This window comes from Rana temporaria, chromosome 5 (genome assembly GCF_905171775.1).
Source record: "Rana temporaria chromosome 5, aRanTem1.1, whole genome shotgun sequence".
Classification (NCBI taxonomy): Eukaryota; Metazoa; Chordata; class Amphibia; order Anura; family Ranidae; genus Rana; species Rana temporaria.
The window spans coordinates 57,482,472-57,501,665 of NC_053493.1; the positions used below are offsets into that span (position 1 = coordinate 57,482,472).

The 19,194-nt window shown below is 44.4% G+C and overlaps 2 protein-coding genes across 2 annotated transcripts in view; both read right to left on the reverse strand.

The window, feature by feature from the left end:
- MAP3K8 (mitogen-activated protein kinase kinase kinase 8) overlaps positions 1-19,194 on the reverse strand; it is a 54,075-nt gene that overhangs the window by 16,301 nt on the left and 18,580 nt on the right. The window contains exons 2-3 of the mRNA XM_040352601.1: positions 18,559-18,914; positions 4,195-4,362 (exon numbers count right to left, since the gene is read on the reverse strand). Of these exons, the coding sequence (XP_040208535.1) occupies positions 4,195-4,362; positions 18,559-18,914 (524 nt within the window). The remainder of the gene's footprint in view (positions 1-4,194; positions 4,363-18,558; positions 18,915-19,194) is intronic.
- On the reverse strand, positions 8,517-13,858 carry LOC120940042. Its single transcript, XM_040352600.1, has 2 exons — positions 12,595-13,858; positions 8,517-12,549 (listed from the first exon to the last, which is right to left on the reverse strand). The coding sequence occupies exons 1-2, from the start codon at positions 13,219-13,221 to the stop codon at positions 8,662-8,664; spliced, it is 4,515 nt and encodes a 1,504-aa protein (XP_040208534.1). The 5' UTR covers positions 13,222-13,858; the 3' UTR covers positions 8,517-8,661.

Below are 19,194 nucleotides of genomic sequence, written 5' to 3' on the forward strand. Positions count from 1 at the left end.
GACATCAATATATGTGCGACTTAAAGTTGCAGCGACTTCAAAGTAGTTCATGCACTTCTTTGGTCCGACTTTCATGCAACGCAAGAGCCATAAACTTCAATCCTAACCTTCAAAAGTTGCATCAAAGTCGTACCTGACTGTTTTACAATGTAATAGTTGTCAATGGTCACTGGTCAAAGCCAAAGTCGTAACTAAGTCACACCCATCCAAAGTTGCGTCAAAGTTGCACTCCAAAGTTGGCACAACTTTGGAGTCCTACAAGTGTGAATGGAACCTAAAGCTCAAACGCCAGACACAACTCCTCCAAATTAAAAATATTCTTCAATAGCCATGAAAGATAAACATTTACTTGGTGTGCACCAAATGCCTTTATTTTTACAGGTTAATAACTGGGTAAGCAGTGAGGACATCTTCACTGTGTTGTACATAGCCTGTGCAGAGAGCAGACCTGTGGGAGGGACCAGGCTCCAACCACTACAGACTGCCTACAGGAGGGGGTGGAGACAAGACCAGACACCCTGCACAAGAAGAGAGAGCAGCAGTGACTGGTCTGTATTAGGCCTCGTACACACGGCCGAGTTTCTCGGCAAAAACCAGCAAGAAGCTTGCTGGTTTTTATTTTTGCCGAGGAAACCGGTCGTGTGTACACTTTTCGACGAGGAAACCGCCGAGGATCTCGTCGGGCCAAAAAGAGAGCATGTCTTCTTTTTCCTCGACGGGAATGGGAAAATTTGGCTCGCCGAGATCCTCGGCGGCTTCACAAGGAACTCGACGAGCAAAACGATGTGTTTCGCCCGTCGAGTTCCTCGGACGTGTGTACGAGGCTTGACAGGAAGCTCTGCACAGAGGGAAAGTCTCAAGCCTCGTACACACGCTCGGTTTTCTCGGCAAGAACCAGCAAGAAAACTGCTGGCAGAGCTTTCTTGCCGAGTAAACCGAGCGTGTGTACGAGGCTTTCAGGTTTCTCGTCTGTAAATCTGCCCAGAATCTGCTCTCTATTTTCACGTCGAGATTCTTATCGGCCTGTTTCCCGACGAGAAACTCAAGAGTGTGTATACTTACCTGTCGCCGTGGAAACCCAGGCTTGCTCGAAATGACTTTGACGCATGCGCGGTAGCTTCCACGGAATAGGTAGGGTGAAGCAAGATGGCAGCGGCGTTGTTTGTACATTGGAAACTCTCTAAGCTTGTTCAATAAACACCTTTTTTGATTCCAGAAAAAAAAAAATATGAATATATTTCTCTTGTATTTACACAATTTTTGCTTTTTCCAGAGCTCAGCTTTAAATGAATCCCAGCTATAACGGACAACTGCTGATTGGTTTATATGGACTCGTTCACCTTGATTTGTGCTCTTTGCTAATATCCCTTCTATCTTGTTCTATATGCATTGTACTGCTACAATGGAAAGAACTGTAGTTGAGCAATCATATGATGAGGAAGTTTGCAGCAGATAAACTTCCTTGTACGGAAAGGTCAACAATAAAATTGTGTTATTTGTTTAAATCGCATGAAGGAGAAAAAGACAAGGAAATAAATAGAGTTACTATTAAAACTCTGATTTCTCAGGAAATATGTCACTCAGGTGGTCCAGGCTCTGGATCAATCCTGACTTTAATGTTGGGTTCCCCTAGAGGCCTGGAGCAGCAGCTGGCTCAGTCTCTTAGCGAGGCCCTAGGAGGCTGAGCCAGCCGTTCCTGCCCCCCTCCACAGCCCGGTGCTCTAGTGAGTGCTGGAGGGGCACAGGAGAGAGCCAGTGACTGACAGTCACTGGTTGTCGAGAACTGAGCGATCATCTGTCTTTAATCGCTCAGTTCTCAGTCGTAGATACAGCTGTGATCGGTGCTGCATCCAACTAGGTAAGTATAAATGTTTTTGTAACCCTGTAACTTCTCTATTAACATGGCTTTGCCCCCCCCCCCCCCAAGGCCCCCTGACCACCCCCTCTGCCCTGGATGCTATGCCCAGCTGCTAAACTCCTTTCCCATTACAGCACTCTATACTGCTCCTCCGCAGGGCTAAAATAACGTTTCTTTACACCACAGCCACAATCTGCACAGGGTTATCTTCCTACTGCAACTACACTGCCGTTTTCGACCAGAGAATTCCACAGGTCAGAACGGCAACATAAGAGCCAGATACACCCTGTGAAAATCGTGGCTGACAGACTGTGTGTAAGGGAATGTGATTTCAGCAATGTGTAGTGTGGGGAGCTGTATACAGTGCTGGGACGGGAAAGGAGCTCTGCCAAGTAACCTGCCAGGGGTGATCCCTGTCCTCTGATTGTCCAGGTGATCCCTGTCTTCTAATGTAAGGAGGAACTCTGGGGACTCAAAACTCTTAAGCCACTTTGAGTTTCTTGGCGTGCGGTGGATATGCATGCACAGTGGAAGCGGCGGGTGGTATTGGGGGCGTCCAGGTCAACTTTGGCATCGGGGCCCACAAGCTTCAAGCTACGCCTCTGCTCCTAATTCTATTTTCCTCCTTCTATTTTCCTTGTCACTCAAGTCAAAAACAATCGTCAATTTAAACCCAATTAATGCTTAGATAATTGAGCACACGTTCTGAAAAAAAAACATTTCTAACAAAATTCTCCTGGTTTGGTGGCCAGCTTTAGCCAGCAGGTATGAAAATGGACCCCTGCAAGCATTCTGTACGTGGAATTGGTGTGATGATGTTCTACACAGGGGGTCTCCAAACTTTCTAAACAAAGGGCCAGTTTACCGTCCTTTAGGGGGGCTGGAATGTGGCCAGAGGGAGTAGAAAATGGCCCTGTGTCAATGGTACTAAACAATGATCTATCATTGGTATCAGGAGAAGGAATAGTGACCCATCATTGGTGTCAGGAATTATGCCCTACTTTTGGTGTCAGTCAGAAGAATACTGCCGTATATCAGTAGGAGGAATAGTGCCCCTTAGTCAGTGAGAGAAATATTGCCCCCCAGGGCAAGATAAAGGCAAGCAAAGGGCCACATCTGGCCCCCGGGCCGCAGTTTGGAGACCACTGTTCTACACCAAAAGCACACAGAAGAGGATGACTCTACCTCAGAAATAGAAGCTTGTATTTAGTGTTATCCCCTTACCGCAGGAAGTGTATAGGGACGACAGAAACTGGCAGGATCACCAGGTAAATACAATGGGCCAGATTCACAAAGGATTTACGACGGCGTATCTCCAGATACGCCGTCGTAAGTCCGAATGTGAGGCGTCGTATCTATGCGCCTGATTCAAAGAATCAGATACGCCAGAATTTGTCCAAGATACGACTGACGTAAGTCTCTTACGCCGTCGTATCTTGGGTGCATATTTACGCTGCCCGCTAGGGGCGCTTCCGTAGATTTTCGCGTAGAAAATGCAAATGAGCTAGATACGCTGATTCAAAAACGTACTTGCGCCCGTCGGATTTAGCTACGCCGTTTACGTAAGGCGTCGGTACCGCGTAAGTTTACCCCTCATAAAGCAGGGGTAAGTCATGTTAAGGTATGGACGTTGGAAACGTCGGAACACCGTCGTATTTTACATCGTTTGCGTGAATGGGGATGGGCGTATGTTACGTTCACATCAACAAAGCATTGAGCCGACGTATCTTAGGGAGTATTTGCAACGTGACTCTGAGCATGCACGCGCATGCGCCGTTCGATCGGCCGCTCATTTACATGGGGTCACGGCTCATTGTAATACAACACGCCCACTGCCTTGATAATTTGAATTAGGCGGGCTTACGCTGGCCCATTTACACTACACCGCCGTAACTTAGGGCGCAAGTTCTTTCTGAATATGGTACTCGCCTCTCTAAGTTACGTCGGCGTAGCGCATATGAGATGCGCTACGCCCGCCAAAAATTACGCCAATCTTTTTGAATCTGCCCCTATGTTTAGAAGACATGCACTACTACTGCATAAAAGTACTACAAAAGGATGAAGAATCATTTTTCAGTGTACAAACCTGTTATGAATTTTTTTGCCTCCAGCATTAAAAACACCTAAAATGTATTCTCTCTCTTTGATTGTTGAAGTGGTGTCAGTTACCGGACGAAACCTCATTTTACCTTAATATACGATGAGGCAGCTTGATCTAACCGGCTCTCAGTAGTTAGCATTTGGTTGTGTAACCATTTGGGTTTTCAGTAAAATAAAAAGGGAGGGGGGGGACGACAAACATCCAGTTTGATGAAAACATAATTGCAGCAACCTACCAGCTTACACGCCATCCTCTTTCTGCTCGCTGTATCCTGTGCCAAGTGGACTTTCCCGAAAGCCCCCCTGGGGATAAGCTCTGAGCCGTGACTCTGGTATGTCATCTTCCATGGAAATAGCAGCACGTCGGTGTCTGTCTGGTACCGCCCGTCATTGATGGTGAGCATCTGCGGGAGGGAGATTAAATATTCATTCATTTCTGCCTCTTACCTATTCATGTTTGGTAATATATTAAAACTGTGCATACTTCTCTACAGTATTAGAAATGAGAAAGAGACGTTATACATATAATGATAAACATACTGTCACAGTTACAATTATAATAAAAAATGCATAACTAAAAAAGTACAACTGAAGTGTTTTTTCCCCCAATATCTCAAGGTCAAGATAGAAGAAATCACCAATACAGCATAGATATTGATACATGGGTGTTATGTATAGAGGTATACAAGGTTCAACATCAAAACAGTGGGTTAGATTCAGGAAGCAATTACGCCTGCGTACCCATAGATACGCAGCGTAATTGCTAAGTAGCGCCGGCGTATATACTTTCTGTATTCAGAAGCTAGATACGCCGACTGTAGCCTAAGATACCACTGGCATAAGGCTCTTATGCCGTCGTATCTTAGGCTGCATTCTGACGCTGGCCGCTAGGTGGCGTTCCCGTAGTTGTCAGCGTAGAGTATGCAAATTGCATACTCACGCCGATTCACAAATGTACGCGCGCCCGGCGGTCGTGTTTTACGTCGTTTGCGTTCGTCGCTTTCATCGTAAGGCTGCTCCTGCTATTAGGAGGAGCAGCCAATGGTAAGTATATTTTCGAAATTTACGTTGTTTGCGTAAGTGGATCGTGAATGGCGCTGGACGCCATTTACGTTCACGTCGAAGCAAATGACGTCCTTGCGACGTCATTTACCGCAATGCACGTCGGGAAATTTTACTTTCGGCGCGGGAACGCGCCTAATTTAAATGATCCATGCCCCCTACGGGATCATTTAAACTACGCGCGCTTACGCCAGCCCCTTTTACGAAACGCTGCCGCAAATTACGGAGCAAATGCTTCGTGAATGAAGCGTAGCTCCAGTAATTTACGGAGGCGTAGCGTAAGAACGGTATGCTGCGACGCCGTAGCAGTGCGCGCCCCTACCTGAATCTAGCCCAGTGTCACGGAGTTCTAAATACTGTATTTCACGATATTTTACTGGTAAAAATAAGTGGGAAATGCAAGACTCCGGTGGGTGCAAAAAAGATGTCCGCTTGGCGACTTCAGACTGTAGGCTTACTGCGGCTGAGTGCGGAGTGTACCAAGATGGCCGTTACGGAACGTCACTTCCGTTACAAGATTTGACGGTAGAGCTGAACGATTCTGGCTAAAATGAGAATCCCGATTTTTTTTCTTAAAATAAAGATCACGATTCTCACGGTGGAACATCTTCGTTCACATTATACAAAAAAAAAAAAAAAACTGGCCTAACTTTGCTGTTTCGTTTTTTTTTTTATTCATTAAAATAGTTTTTTTAATTGCATTTGAAAAACTGCTGCACAAATATGGTGTGACATAAAATATTGCAACAACCACCATTTTATTCTCTAGGGTCTCTGTTAAAAAAAATATATATATATATATATCATGTTTGGGTGTTCCAAGTAATTTTCTCGCAGAAAATAATGATTTTTTACTTGTAAGCAACAAATGTCAGAAAAGGTATCTAAATGGTTAAACTTCTTTCATCTACGCGTGGGAATTCTTTCCTTTGATAAAAGAATGAAGAGATACTTTGTTTCTACTTATTTGTGTTGTATTAAAACTTGGCAGGCTGCCTGGATTTTGTTTATCCAGCTGTGAGAACTCTGCACTTGTTAGAGAGAACCGTGACATACTGTTTTGAAGATCGGGAAGGGAAAAAGATTGTGATTTTGATTCTTCACGATTAATCGTGCAGCTCTATTACGGGTTACCTAATCTGACAGAACACCGCCCATCAGCGCTGCATATTAAGCCCCATACACACTAACAGATTTTTTGCAGATTTTTGCCTTCAGATTTATTAAAACCATGTAGTGCAAGGGCCTGCCTGATTGCATACAAATTGAAACTCTTAGGCCCCATACACACGATAGAATCCATCCGCTGAAAAATCCCAGCGAATGGGTTTCAGCGGATAGATCCTATGGTGTGTACACGCCAGCGGATCTTTTTCCGCGGATATTTATCCCCTGGGATGGATTCCAGCAGATAAATATTTGCTGACATGCTAAACAAATCTATGCGCTGGAATCCATCCCAACGGATGGATCCGCTGGTCTGTACAGACTGACCGGATCCATCCGTCCGAAGGGATCCCCCGCATGCGTCGTAATGATTCGACGCATGCGTGGAATTCCTTATATGACAGCGTCGCGCACGTCGCCGCGTCATAATCGCGGCGACGGCGCGACACGTCATCGCCAGAGGATTTCGGCGCGGATTTCAATGCGATGGTGAGTACACTCCATCGCATGAAAATCTGCTGAAATCCTCGAGAGGATTTATCCGCGGAAACGGTCCACTGGACCGTATTCGCGGATAAATCCTCTCGTGTGTACGGGGCCTTAGGCCCCGTACACACGACCAAACATGTATGCTGAAACTGGTCCGCGGACCAGTTTCAGCATACATGTTCGGTCGTGTGTAGGCGCGAGCGGGCCGAATTCCAGCAAACATTTGCCCGCCGGGCCTTTTCCCAGCGGGCAAATATTCCTGGACGTGTTTTAAAACCGTCCGCTGGAATCCTGCCCGCTCGGACATGTACGGTCGTCAGTACAGACCTACCGTACATGTCCGAGCGCCCGCCGTCCCTCGCATGCGTCGAATGACTTCGACGCATGCGTGGAAGCCTTTAAATGGCAGGCCCTCCCACGTCGCTGCATCATCGCCGCGTCATCGTCGTGGCGACGACGCGGACACGCCCCGCGTATTGTTTACGCGCGGACTTCTGTACGATGGTTAGTACAGCCATCTTACAGAAGCCCTCTGGCAGACATGTACGGTGAAAACGGTCCGACGGACCGCTTTCATCGTACATGTTTGCTCGTTAGTACCCGGCCTTAAGGTTTGACCTCCTATTAGATGGTTTTGGTAAATCTGAAGACAAAAATCTGCAGAAAATCGAATTCCTCGTACACACGATTGCGATTCCTGACAAGAAAACCACAGTTTTTTTCAGCAGGAAAACGGCTGAAATTTGTCTTGAATACACACGGTCACACTAATCTTGGACGAAATTCCGACCGTCAAGAACGTGGTGACGTACAACACGAGCCGAGATCAATGAAGTTCAATAGGCAGTTTGGCTCTTCTGGTTGATTCTGAGCATGCGCAGGTTTTTTCGCATCCCAATTGCATACAGACGATCTCGATTCCCGATAGGAATTTTTCCTGTCACAAAAATTGAGATCCTTCTCTCAATCTTTTCTTGGCAGGAATTCTTACAGAAAAAGTACGATGGAGCATACACACGGTCAGAATTCAAGACAAAAAGCTCACATCGCACTTTTCTCTTCGGGAATCGTGATCGTGTGTACGAAGCATAATAGTATGTATGGGGTCTAAGTGCCTCGTCATCAGTGCCCGTCAGTGTTGCCTCATCACTTCCCATCAGTGTTGCCTCATCAGTGCCCGTCAGTGTTGCCTCATCAGTTTCCATCAGTGTTGCCTCATCAGTGCCCGTCAGTTAAGGAGAGAACTTTATTTACAACATTTTATAACAAAAACTACGATTTTTTTTTTCAAAATTTGGGTCTTATTTTTATTATCTCTTTTACAAAAAATAAAAAACCCAGTGGCGATGTAATACAACCAAAAGAAAGCTCAGTTAGTGTCACTTGGGTACAGTTTTGCATGACTGCGCAATTGTTGTTTAAAATGTGAAAGCCCAAAATTGGCCTGGGCAGAAAGGGGGTGAAAGTGGCCGGAATTGAAGTTGTTCTGTTTCAAGCATCGGTTGTACCTGTGACAAGCTTCTTGTAGACCCAGTCTGTAAGGATGTATGCAGCAGGTTGAATGATGACTTTAACAGACAGCTTACTCAATGAATAAAGACTCCAGAGGTGTTTTCCAATGCTTCTTTATGCTTCAAGGTAACAAGGATATAAACATAGAGGCTTTTCCATAGGTACATTTCCAATGAAGATACACAGCTCCCACACTCTGCAGACTTTTCAAGCAACTAAGCAAAGATGGGGTTTAGAGCAGGAAATGGTGGGTGGGAGCAACCAAACTAGCCAGAACAGCAGGGGGTAAGGATCATACCAAATAACATAACATATAATAACTGCTAGACAGTAAAAGCTGCGTGACAGCACACTCCCCGCCTGGTATCGTGAGATACCACTATACTCTGTTTTCTTTTACATATTATTAACATTGCATACAGTAACGTGCTATCTAGCCTTCTCAAGTCTATAAGCTAGCTTTATTAAAGGTCTTAAGTGACTCCTTCACATAACACTGAATCAGAATTTTTGGAAGCAGGCATTATTAGGACTGTCTCTGTGACTGGTCTCAGGAAGGTTTTTGAAGCCCCATCCTTAACGATCCTGACTTCCACACTTCGGACTCTTCCATCATCACTGGTGATGGCCTTTGTAATAAGTCCAACTGGCCACTGAATACGGTGAGCTTGCTGGTCTTTAAGCAGGTTTGACTTATTTAGTCGTCTACCGACTCGAAGCATGCCTTCATTGTCGATTATTGGATTCAGTTTGAATAGTGGGCTACTCTTTGAGACTGGTCTATTGCCTCTCAAGCATTTAATCTCTTCTGCAAAGACTTCTTCTTGCACAAGACGTATGATGAATAATTCTGCGTTCTCATACTCTAACGCATTGGGTGACTCCTTGCAAGTGTGCCATCCATGACAAGACGATGTCTGATTGGGCTTGCGGAAAGTCTGGGCAATATGTCTCAATCTTGCTATAGTCTTGACCAATCTTTTCCAAGACGAGAAACGTTTAAAGCGTCTTGCTTCCAAGTTTCTTCTTGAGCAGATGTTGGAACTCAATGTTATCACTTCAGGGCGGATTTCTGGATCAGTATCTGGATCCACCAGGTGGAAATTGATATCTTCCTTTGAGTTTGTAGAAGACTGGTCCGATAAAAACTTGGGTCCTGAAAACCAATTGGTTTGCGTGAGGACAACTGCTGACACTGACCTCGTTGCAATGTCTGCGGGATTCAAACCAGTTGGGACATAGTTCCATTGTTCAGGTCTACTGACTTTTCTTATTCGTTCTACCCTGTTAGCCACGTACACATAGAACCTCCTTACGCTGTTGCATATGTAGCCAAGTACGACCTTGCTGTCGGTGTAGTACTTAACCTGATCAATTTCAGAGTCCATTTCATTTTGCAGGAATTCTGCGACTTCAACAGCTAGGGTTGCGCCACACAATTCTAATCTTGGAAAAGTGTGAGCAGGTTTTGGAGCTAACTTGGTTCTTCCTAGTAGAAAACCGACATAGGATCTCCCGGAGGGATCTATGATCTTGAGATAAGCCGCTATAGCCTCGGTAGATGCATCGCAAAAGACGTGAATCTCTTTCCTCAGACTTCTTGAAGTTGAAGCGGGTGAATAGCAGCGTGGGATATTAGGTTCTTTCAGTACTTTCATGGAGTTTCTCCATTTCTCCCATTTAGGCAGCAGGTCTGGTGCTGGTTCAGCGTGAAGGTTATCTAAAATCTTCTGCATAAATGCTAGAAAGTGCTCTTGCATCTCTGGTTTGTTACAGAGAGTTTTCTTAAGTGCAGCAAATCTGGTTAAAGCTTGTCCTCGATTGTTAGGGAGAGTAAGCCTTGGTACTCGGAAGGGTAATGGAGCTACCCAACTGTTGGAATTGTCCTTGAAGAACTCTTCATCCATAATCTTGATGAACTCCTTATCTTCGACTGAAGGGGCAATCTTGTTGTCATCGCAAGTAGTCTGGTACACTGAATCACCAAGGTCCGTCTGAGAAGTGAGCTTGCAGTTTATACCTTGGAGTGCTTGATATGGAACTTCATTTTTAAAATCAAGTCTTTCCTTCACATAATGATGCAATGGACATTTCATCGACCGATAGGCAACATTGGTTTTGTAGGAAGCTACATCCAAGAGCTTGTGAGATTGGTCTAAACAGACTTCTCCTATTATCACCCATCCAAGATCAAGTTTCTGGGCCTGAGGAGCATCGTCTGGACCGTTACATAACTTTCTTATTTTATGGACTCTAGGAACGTCTCTCCCTAGTAGAATCAAGATCTTAACATCCTTGTTAAGTGGTGGAATGTAGTCAGCAATGTGGCTTAAATGGGGGTGATGACGTGCAGCCTCTGGGGTGGGGATTTCTTCTCTGTTGTTCGGTAGCTGATCACATTCTATTAGAGTTGGAAGAGGAAACTCTATGTCCTCATATTCTGATGCCACTATGAAGCCATGGGCTCTTCTTCCAGAAGTATTGATCTTTCCTGCACATGTCTGCAAGGTATAGGACCAGGCCTCTCCATGAATGTTGAATAGGTCAAAGAATTCTGGACTGGCCAATGAGCGATTGCTCTGATCGTCAAGTATGGCATACATTTTTAGGGAATTTTGTGGGCATCCTTCAGGAAAAACCCTTACAAGACATATCTTGCTACAAGACTTGCTATGAAGCCCTTCTCCACATACCTCTGTACACCTTGTGGTTACGGGGTTGGCATGTTGCTCAGTTCTCTCCCCGCCATCATCTGATGTAGGCTTGGGGTTGCTGCCGGGTGAAGGTTTCCTTTTGAACAGGTCTGAATGAAGAGCGTCCACATGTTTGGCACTGTTACACAGAGAACATCTGATGGTGATCTTACAGTCTCTCGCTAAATGATCGGAGGATGCACAACACTTGAAACAGATATTATGCTCTTTAAGAAATGACTTGCGTTCTTCAATAGGCTTGTCCTTAAATGCACGGCATTTGGAGAGAGAATGTGGCGCATTATGGATAGGACACTGTTGATTGAGATTGCTTGCCTTAATGCCTGTAGCCAAGACGGTGGATGCTACCTCTGTCTTCCTCACGGCAATTGGATACTTTAAATCCTTGAATTTACTGTTGGTGGCAATACCCCTTGAAGTGGTTAAAGGAGTGGTGGTTGTATCTGGATAGAAGAAGCTTGGGTCATTCTTGGATTTTGCAACCTTCCGCACGAACTCTGCAAAATAAGAAAAGGGAGGGAAGGAAACATGATGTTCATACTTATATTTTGATCCTACACTAGTCCACTTTCCCTGAAGATAACTAGGCAACCTTGCTACAATAGGATTCACGCCCTGAGCAGTGTCTAAATAGCTAAGACCTGGTAAACTAGGATCTAGCTTAGCAATTTCAAGTTCATGAAGGAGGTCCCCTAGCTCTCTAAGCTTATGATTGTCCTTAACAGAGATCTTAGGAAAGTCGTTTAGTCTCTGGAATAAGGCAGATTCAATGACTTCGGGACTCCCATAGTCTTGATCTAGACGTTCCCAGGCAGCATCAAGGCCTGCGTTAAAGTTATAGATGTAAACAGATTTAAGCCTCTTTACTTGTTCTGAAGATTGTCGCCCCGAATACCTTATTAGTAAATCAAGTTCTGCTTGAGGTTCAACGGGCAAGCTCTTGATTACCGCCTTAAATGTAGATCTCCAACTCCTGTAGTTCTCTGGGCGGTCATCAAATTTATACAGTCCAGTTGTGATCAATTCTTGTAAAGCCATACTCTTGCTGAGCTCCGTAGCGTTGATGCTTTCAGTTTTTATAGCCACCGGGGATACTGATGGTGCGCCGACTTGAGCCATGGTTGGTATCTGAAGTTGGCTGGTTGGTGGAGCGAAAGGTGTTGCAGATGGGTTCAATCTAGTTAAGGGTCTGACGTCTGAAGGTCTCTGAGCATTTGAAGTTGAAGAGAACTGTATCACAGGGGTCATAGAGTTCATCCTGTAGTCTTTTGCTGTACCCTTGTAATCTCTTTTCGCATAGGGTGGCACGTGAGCCGCGTAGGTTGACTCTCTTGATTTTGTGACATGCGGTAGTTGCGGAGTGTCTCTGTTAGCAGGTGTGTCTAGTTGACCAGCTTGATTTTGTGACACATTGCCTTCTGGTCCACATGCTGGATGATTATGAGAAAAATCTCCAACTGTAGGTGGGACTGTGATGTCGTGGTTCTGGCTTAAGACGAACTGTAGGGTCCTTTCAATGGGGTCTTGACAAGCAGCCAAGCTGGGACAAGCTGCTCCTTCTTCTTCCAATAGGGCTTGTTCCAAGACGGATAATTCCGCCAATGCTACTTCCTTTTCTTTACTCTTCTGAAGGATTTCTAGCTGAGCCTCTAGCTGAGCCTCTGTTTCTGCTTGAATGCGTTTAGCTTCTGCTTTGATGGCTGCTTCTCTTTCAGAGCAGGCGGCTTGAACCTGGGCTGCTGCGACCTTCTGGCGAGCTTTGACTATTTGGTCGCTCAGTGTTGACCTTACAGAGCAGGACCGCAGTGACTTAGAAGAGGATTTATGATAGGAGCGGGCAGATCTAGAAGATTTTCCTGAGTGTCTGGAAGAAGCAGATTTACAGGATGTAGTTTCATGTAGCTGTGCTAATCTACCTTCTATCTGTGCCTTTGCTTCAAGATATGTGCTATGCCTCTGCTGGTCAGTAGAAGTAAAGTCCTTTAATTCCACTGCGGCTTCCTCCATGCTGGAATGTGACAATAGGGAATAGAACTTTTCAGAAAGTCTTTTATAATTCTCAAATGCCTTCTTAACCCTTGAGAGAGCAGTGTTCAATTGCTCAGGATTGTTGCTAGTTTCATTAGCGGTTTTTATACAACTTAAAGTCTTATGCCATAATGCAGTCAGGTTACTAGATGTTGCTTCCTTACTTTCTTCATAAAACTCTTTTGCCTTCAAGGATGGATGAGGGCCTCTAGCGGGACGAGCAGAATGAAGTAAGGAGTCTGCTTTATCTTGGTTAAATGCAGGTGACTCTGTGGGATCTCTGTCAGACATAATGACAAGTACTGTAGTTTTGGTGTCTTGTTACAAATCTGCCAGAGCTGAGCTCTGTAGTGACTTCTGATATTAGGCAGATTGAACTGAGGAGCTGGATATTTGTGACATCTAGTGCTGCAACTGTTTCAGACTGGATGGCTCAGCTCACTATCACTTTATACAGGCAGGAATACACAGTTATTTCAGTAGATTCAGGTATTGGATTCACAACCAAAACAGCTTGACAATGATAAATCCTAGGGACTTGATGAAGCTATGATACAGTCTTTGAGCAGTTCAAAAGGTACTTATTGCTCCCCAATAAAGGCAAAAGTCCCTGGCAGTGAACAGTTATGGAGCATTCAGTAGAAGGCTGGCTTCATACACAGAGTAAAGGTGGCTGCAGGAGTCACACACAGGCCTAACTCTCAGTGCACAGCCTGCAGATGGTTTCCTGTGTTAGGATGTTTGTTCTTCACACACACATGTGGTTACTCACGTTTCTGAAGCTGCAGAGATAGCTGTGTGATGGATTCTTCTGGAAATTTACTGGAAATTTACTGTTCTGTTTCAAGCATCGGTTGTACCTGTGACAAGCTTCTTGTAGACCCAGTCTGTAAGGATGTATGCAGCAGGTTGAATGATGACTTTAACAGACAGCTTACTCAATGAATAAAGACTCCAGAGGTGTTTTCCAATGCTTCTTTATGCTTCAAGGTAACAAGGATATAAACATAGAGGCTTTTCCATAGGTAAATTTCCAATGAAGATACACAGCTCCCACACTCTGCAGACTTTTCAAGCAACTAAGCAAAGATGGGGTTTAGAGCAGGAAATGGTGGGTGGGAGCAACCAAACTAGCCAGAACAGCAGGGGGTAAGGATCATACCAAATAACATAACATATAATAACTGCTAGACAGTAAAAGCTGCGTGACAGCACAGAAGTGGTTAAGAAGGGTTCCCCGGCAACAGGCTCATTTGTCTCAGAAGGCATAGCTGTGAAGCTCCTCGCCCTCCTTATGCCACGTACACACGATCAGGCTTTTGCCCAGCCAAAAGCACATCGGAATTCTGACGGAATTCCATCGGTGTAAAATAGAACATGTTTTATATTTAAATTCCGATGGGGCATACACACGGTCGTAATGTCCGATGAAAAAATTCTAGTCGTGTGTACGGGGCTTTAGGCCCGATTCACACCTATGCATTTTTAGAGCCAGATTCAGGTAGAGTTACGCCGGCGTATCTTAGCTGTCTATTTAGGCCGGTCGCTAGGGGCGTGTACGGTGATTTACGCCTAGAATGCGTAAATCAGCGAGATACGCCTATTCACGAATGTACGCTTGCCCGTCGCAGTAAAGATACGCCGTTTACGTAAGGCGTTTTCAGGCCTAAAGATATTCCACCAAAAAGATGGCGCAGCCAATGTTACCTATAGACGTCGGAACCGCGGCAAATTTTAAAAATGTTTATGTCGTTTGCGTAAGTCGTCCGTGAATGGGGCTGGCCGTAATTTACGTACACGTCGAAAGCAATGAGTCTTTGCGGCGTAAGTTGGAGCATGCACACAGGGTTACGTCCAAGGATGGCGCATGCGCTGTTCGTTAAAAACGTCATTTACGCGGGGTCATGCTTTATTTACATAAAACACGCCCACCTCTTCACAATTTGAATTAGGCGCGCTTACGCCGGCACATTTACCCTACGCCGCTGTAACTTAGGACGCAAGTGCTTTGTGAATACAGCGTTTGCCTCTCTAACTTACGGCGGCGTAGCGTATATGAGATACGCTACGCCTGCCTAACGTTAGGCAGGGCTACCTGAATCCAGCTATTAGTGTTTTTTGCATTTTGCAGATTTGCATTCCATTCCATTTGCCATGGTTTCCTATGGAACATGTTCTGTAGTGAAAATCTGCAAAATGCAAAAAGCACTAAAAATGCCATAGGTGTGAATCAGGCCTTAACCTCCCTGGCGGTATGATTCTTTCTGAAAAAACATGCTGAAAGCGGTACCATTATTTGCAAGGAAATTTGGCGTTTTATATTGTAGGCCTGTGATTTTTAGGAATAACTCACTTAAATCTGACCAAACAAGAATCTAATAGGCATCCCGGGTATGACATTTTTTTAAAAACAACATTTTAAATTATAATATAATAAATAATTATAAATAATTATAGCAAGTAATAATATAATTAAAATAAAAATTATTCAATAATGTAATCAACTCAAAATCACTGAAATGTAATCAGTTGCAGAATTGTTGCTGTCATTATTTTTTTTTTTTTTATGACGAATTTCCCCGCAAATCGCTATCGCACAATTCTGCAAGTGATTATAATTTATTATCGCTGTTTTCTAGCTGATCTAAAACCATTTTTGACATAAAAAGACACTTTTGGTTGCTATGGACAATCTACAGTTTGCAGGCAGAAAAAAAGGTTTTTATTATATAAAAGTACATGTAGGGCACTGGGCAGACCACTAGGGACAAGGGGGGTGTGTTTTTTTTACATACAGTACTGTAATCTATAAGATTACAGTATACTGTATGTATAGTGTTTGTTCACTTTTTTGAATTTGGCGCCGATCTCCGCTCCCGTGCGTCGTAACGTCGCAGGGAACGGAGATCGGCGGCACAGGAGGATGCTGTGTGAATCGAGCGAGGTCCCGCTCGCTCACACAGCGCGGTGGCATCGCTGGATCCAGGACAAGGTAAGCCAGCGCACGCTGCAGGCTCTGCATATCTACCCCGAGCGTGACTCGGGGTTACCGATTTTGGTAGAAAAAATCAACCCCGAGTCACGCTCGGGGATACCGCCAGGGGGGTTAAGAATTTTGATATCTATAGCAGGCAATGAGTGCAGAGCTCCTTCAGATATTTGCCTGAGCAGAGCTGTTGTATAAATCTCTATATAAACAAAACATGTAATGGAAAAAAAATATACAAAAAATAATAAAATAATAAATAAATAAATGAGTTTGTCATTGCAGAACTTCTGAGGCCTCGTTCACACACGACCGAGGAACTCGTCGGGCGAAACACATCGTTTTCCTCGTCGAGTTCCTTGTTAGGCTGTCAAGGAACTCGACAAGGCAAGTTTCTCCATTCCCGTCAAGGAAAAAGAAGACATGCTCTCTTTTTGGCTCGACGGGATCCTCAACAGTTTCCTCGTCGAAAAAGGTACACACCGGTTTCCTCGGCAAAAAAAAAATCCCTGCAAGTTTCTTGCTGGTTTTTGCCGAGAAACTCGGTCGTGTGTACGAGGCCTGAAGATTATAGTTGCCTTCCCTTCCTCAAGGAAGCTTTGCCCTAAACTTCCTATACATAGGGTGCAGCTTGGTTTATGTCAAGAACCTGAAAAGTTAAGTCACAGGGAAGCTAACTGGCTAATTATGATGTAATTGGAGAATAAACACGCTTAGTCTAAGTATCATGTATGCAATCATTAGCATTGACGCATCAAACTGCAAGCAGATGAGGTGAGATATGCCGTGTGAAGCAACAAACATGAATGCTAGTACTAGGTGTGGTGAGTATACAATTTAGCCCACGGCAAGACAACAGTTTCCGGTTGTAAACACCACTCTGTGTGTAGACACTCTTTTCAACAGATAGCTCAGTGCTAACTTCACTATGTGTTATTTATCAGTGCAGGCATTGGTTGTTAAAGTAGGACAGCTAGGTTTAATAGAGAGATTAGATCAGTGGGGGCTTCATGGGTGCCAATGTTTGCATGACTACTTTTCTATGAATTTCAGCAGCTGAATTATGACAATTTTTACTACTAATTGGGACAAACTTGAGCTTCTAGTGTGATTTCTTAAAGCCCACGTAATTGTAAAATTAAAGTGATTGTTATTTTAATAAAAAAAATAATAATAGCCTTTACAAACATGCTTACCTGCTCTGTGCAATGGTTTTGCATGGAGCAGCCCTGTTGCTGCTTTTTTCAGGTCCCCAGCCGGCGCTCCTGTCCTGATGGCGGCCCTGTACAGGACGCTCTCCTCAGGTGCAGGGAACAGGGACTAATCTGAGGTGTGAAGGTGCAGAAATTGGGGTTGTCTGAGGTGTGAAGAATGCAGGAATTGGGACTAATCTGAGGTGTAAAGGTGCAGGAACTGGGGTTATCTGAGGTGTAAAAGTGCAGGAACTGGGGTTATCTGAGGTGTGGAGGTTCAGGAATTGGGGTGATCTGAGGTGTAAAGGTGCAGAAAATTGGGACTGATTTGAGGTGTAAAGATGCAGGAATTTGGGGTGATCTGAGGTGTAAAGATGCAGGAACTAGGACTGATCTGAGGTGTGAAGGTGCAGGAATTGGGGTTATCTGAGGTGTGAAGGTGCAGGAACTAGGACTGATCTGAGGTATAAAGGTGCAGGAATTGGAACTGATCTGAGGTGTGAAGGATGCAGGAATTGGGACTGATCTGAGGTGTGAAGGATGCAGAAATTGGGACTGGTCTGAGGTATAAAGGTGCAGGAACTAGGACTGATCTGAGGTGTGAAGGTGCAGGAACTAGGACTGATCTGAGGTGTGAAGGTGCAGGAACTAGGACTGATCTGAGGTGTGAAGGTGCAGGAATTGGGACTGATCTGAGATGTGAAGGATGCAGGAATTGGGACTGATCTGAGATGTGAAGGATGCAGGAATTGGGACTGATCTGAGGTGTGAAGGTGCAGGAATTGAGGTTATCTGAGGTGTAAAGATGCAGGAACTAGGACTGATCTGAGGTATAAAGGTGCAGGAATTGGGGTTATCTGAGGTGTGAAGGTGCAGGAACTAGGACTGATCTGAGGTAAAAAGGTGCAGAAATTGGGACTGATCTGAGGTGTGAAGGTGCAGGAACTAGGACTGATCTGAGGTGTGAAGGTGCAGGAATATGGACTGGTCTGAGGTATAAAGGTGCAGGAACTAGGACTGATCTGAGGTGTGAAGGTGCATGAATTGTGGTTATCTGAGGTGTAAAGATGCAAGAACTAGGACTGATCGAAATTGGGGTAATCTGAAGTGTGAAGGTGCAAGAATTGGTGCGATCTGGAGAAGTCCTTGGCTGGCATATTCATTTCTACCTTACCATACATGCCTTGTAGCACGCGTCTTTTGAAACCAGGGTAAGTGATCACTGATTTTTGGAAGCGCAAATGTTCGTTTCTTACTATTATTCAACTAATATTTTTCCTTTTCGTCATTGAAAGTGTAAAATTACATTTCTTTTTTTTTCTTTTTAGAACTGGCACTCAATTTCCTTAAAAAAAATCTTGGCACGTGGGGCTCAAAGGGCTGCCTACCCCTGGTTTATTATCTGCTTGGAGTTCAACAATAAGAGGCACTGTAGGTACATTGTCTTACCTTGTTCAGTATGATTCCACATGCCTGCTGCAAACACTGGTGTAAATGCTTTGCATCTGCCAGCTGGTTGGCGAATCTGAGTAACTCTTTAGTAGTCCCGTATCTAACAGAAGACAGCAGAGAGGTTTCCTGCCCACTGAGGAATAAAGAGTCCGTCCTCTCCTCGTAGTAAGTCTCTTGACACGCTTTTACTTTGCTCTTGCCGACGGAACATACTTCCCCATCTCGGTAGAGGTTTTCCATTATCGTGACCACATCAGACACATTGAAATAGGGGAGCAACAGCTCCATTTCCTCCTTCTGGTCGCCGTTTGTGCTAATAAAATCCATGACGGCACTGCTTTCCAGAGCAATACCTAAAAGAATAAAATCACAATTGCTTTAATGTGCATTAGGCCGATACTTTGTTTCCTAGAACTTGGGACTGATCTGAAGTGTGAAGGTGCTGTAATTGGGAGTGATCCTGTTTTCCCACAAGTAGAGCTTTCTTTTGGTGGTATTTAATCACCACTGTGATTTTTATTTCCTGCACTATAAACAAAAAACGACCGACAATTTTGAAAAAATAAATAATAGTATTTTTTACTTTTTGCTATAAAACATATCCAATAAAAGAATGTAAAAAAAAAAAATCTA

Coding starts and splice junctions, on each gene's coding strand:
- LOC120940042 (XM_040352600.1), bottom strand. CDS start 13,221: ATGTCTGACAGAGATCCCACAGAGTCACCTGCATTTAACCAAGATAAA. Junction 12,550..12,594: donor AAAGAGAAGCAGCCATCAAA/GCAGAAGCTAAA, acceptor GCTCAGCTAGAG/GCTCAGCTAGAAATCCTTCA.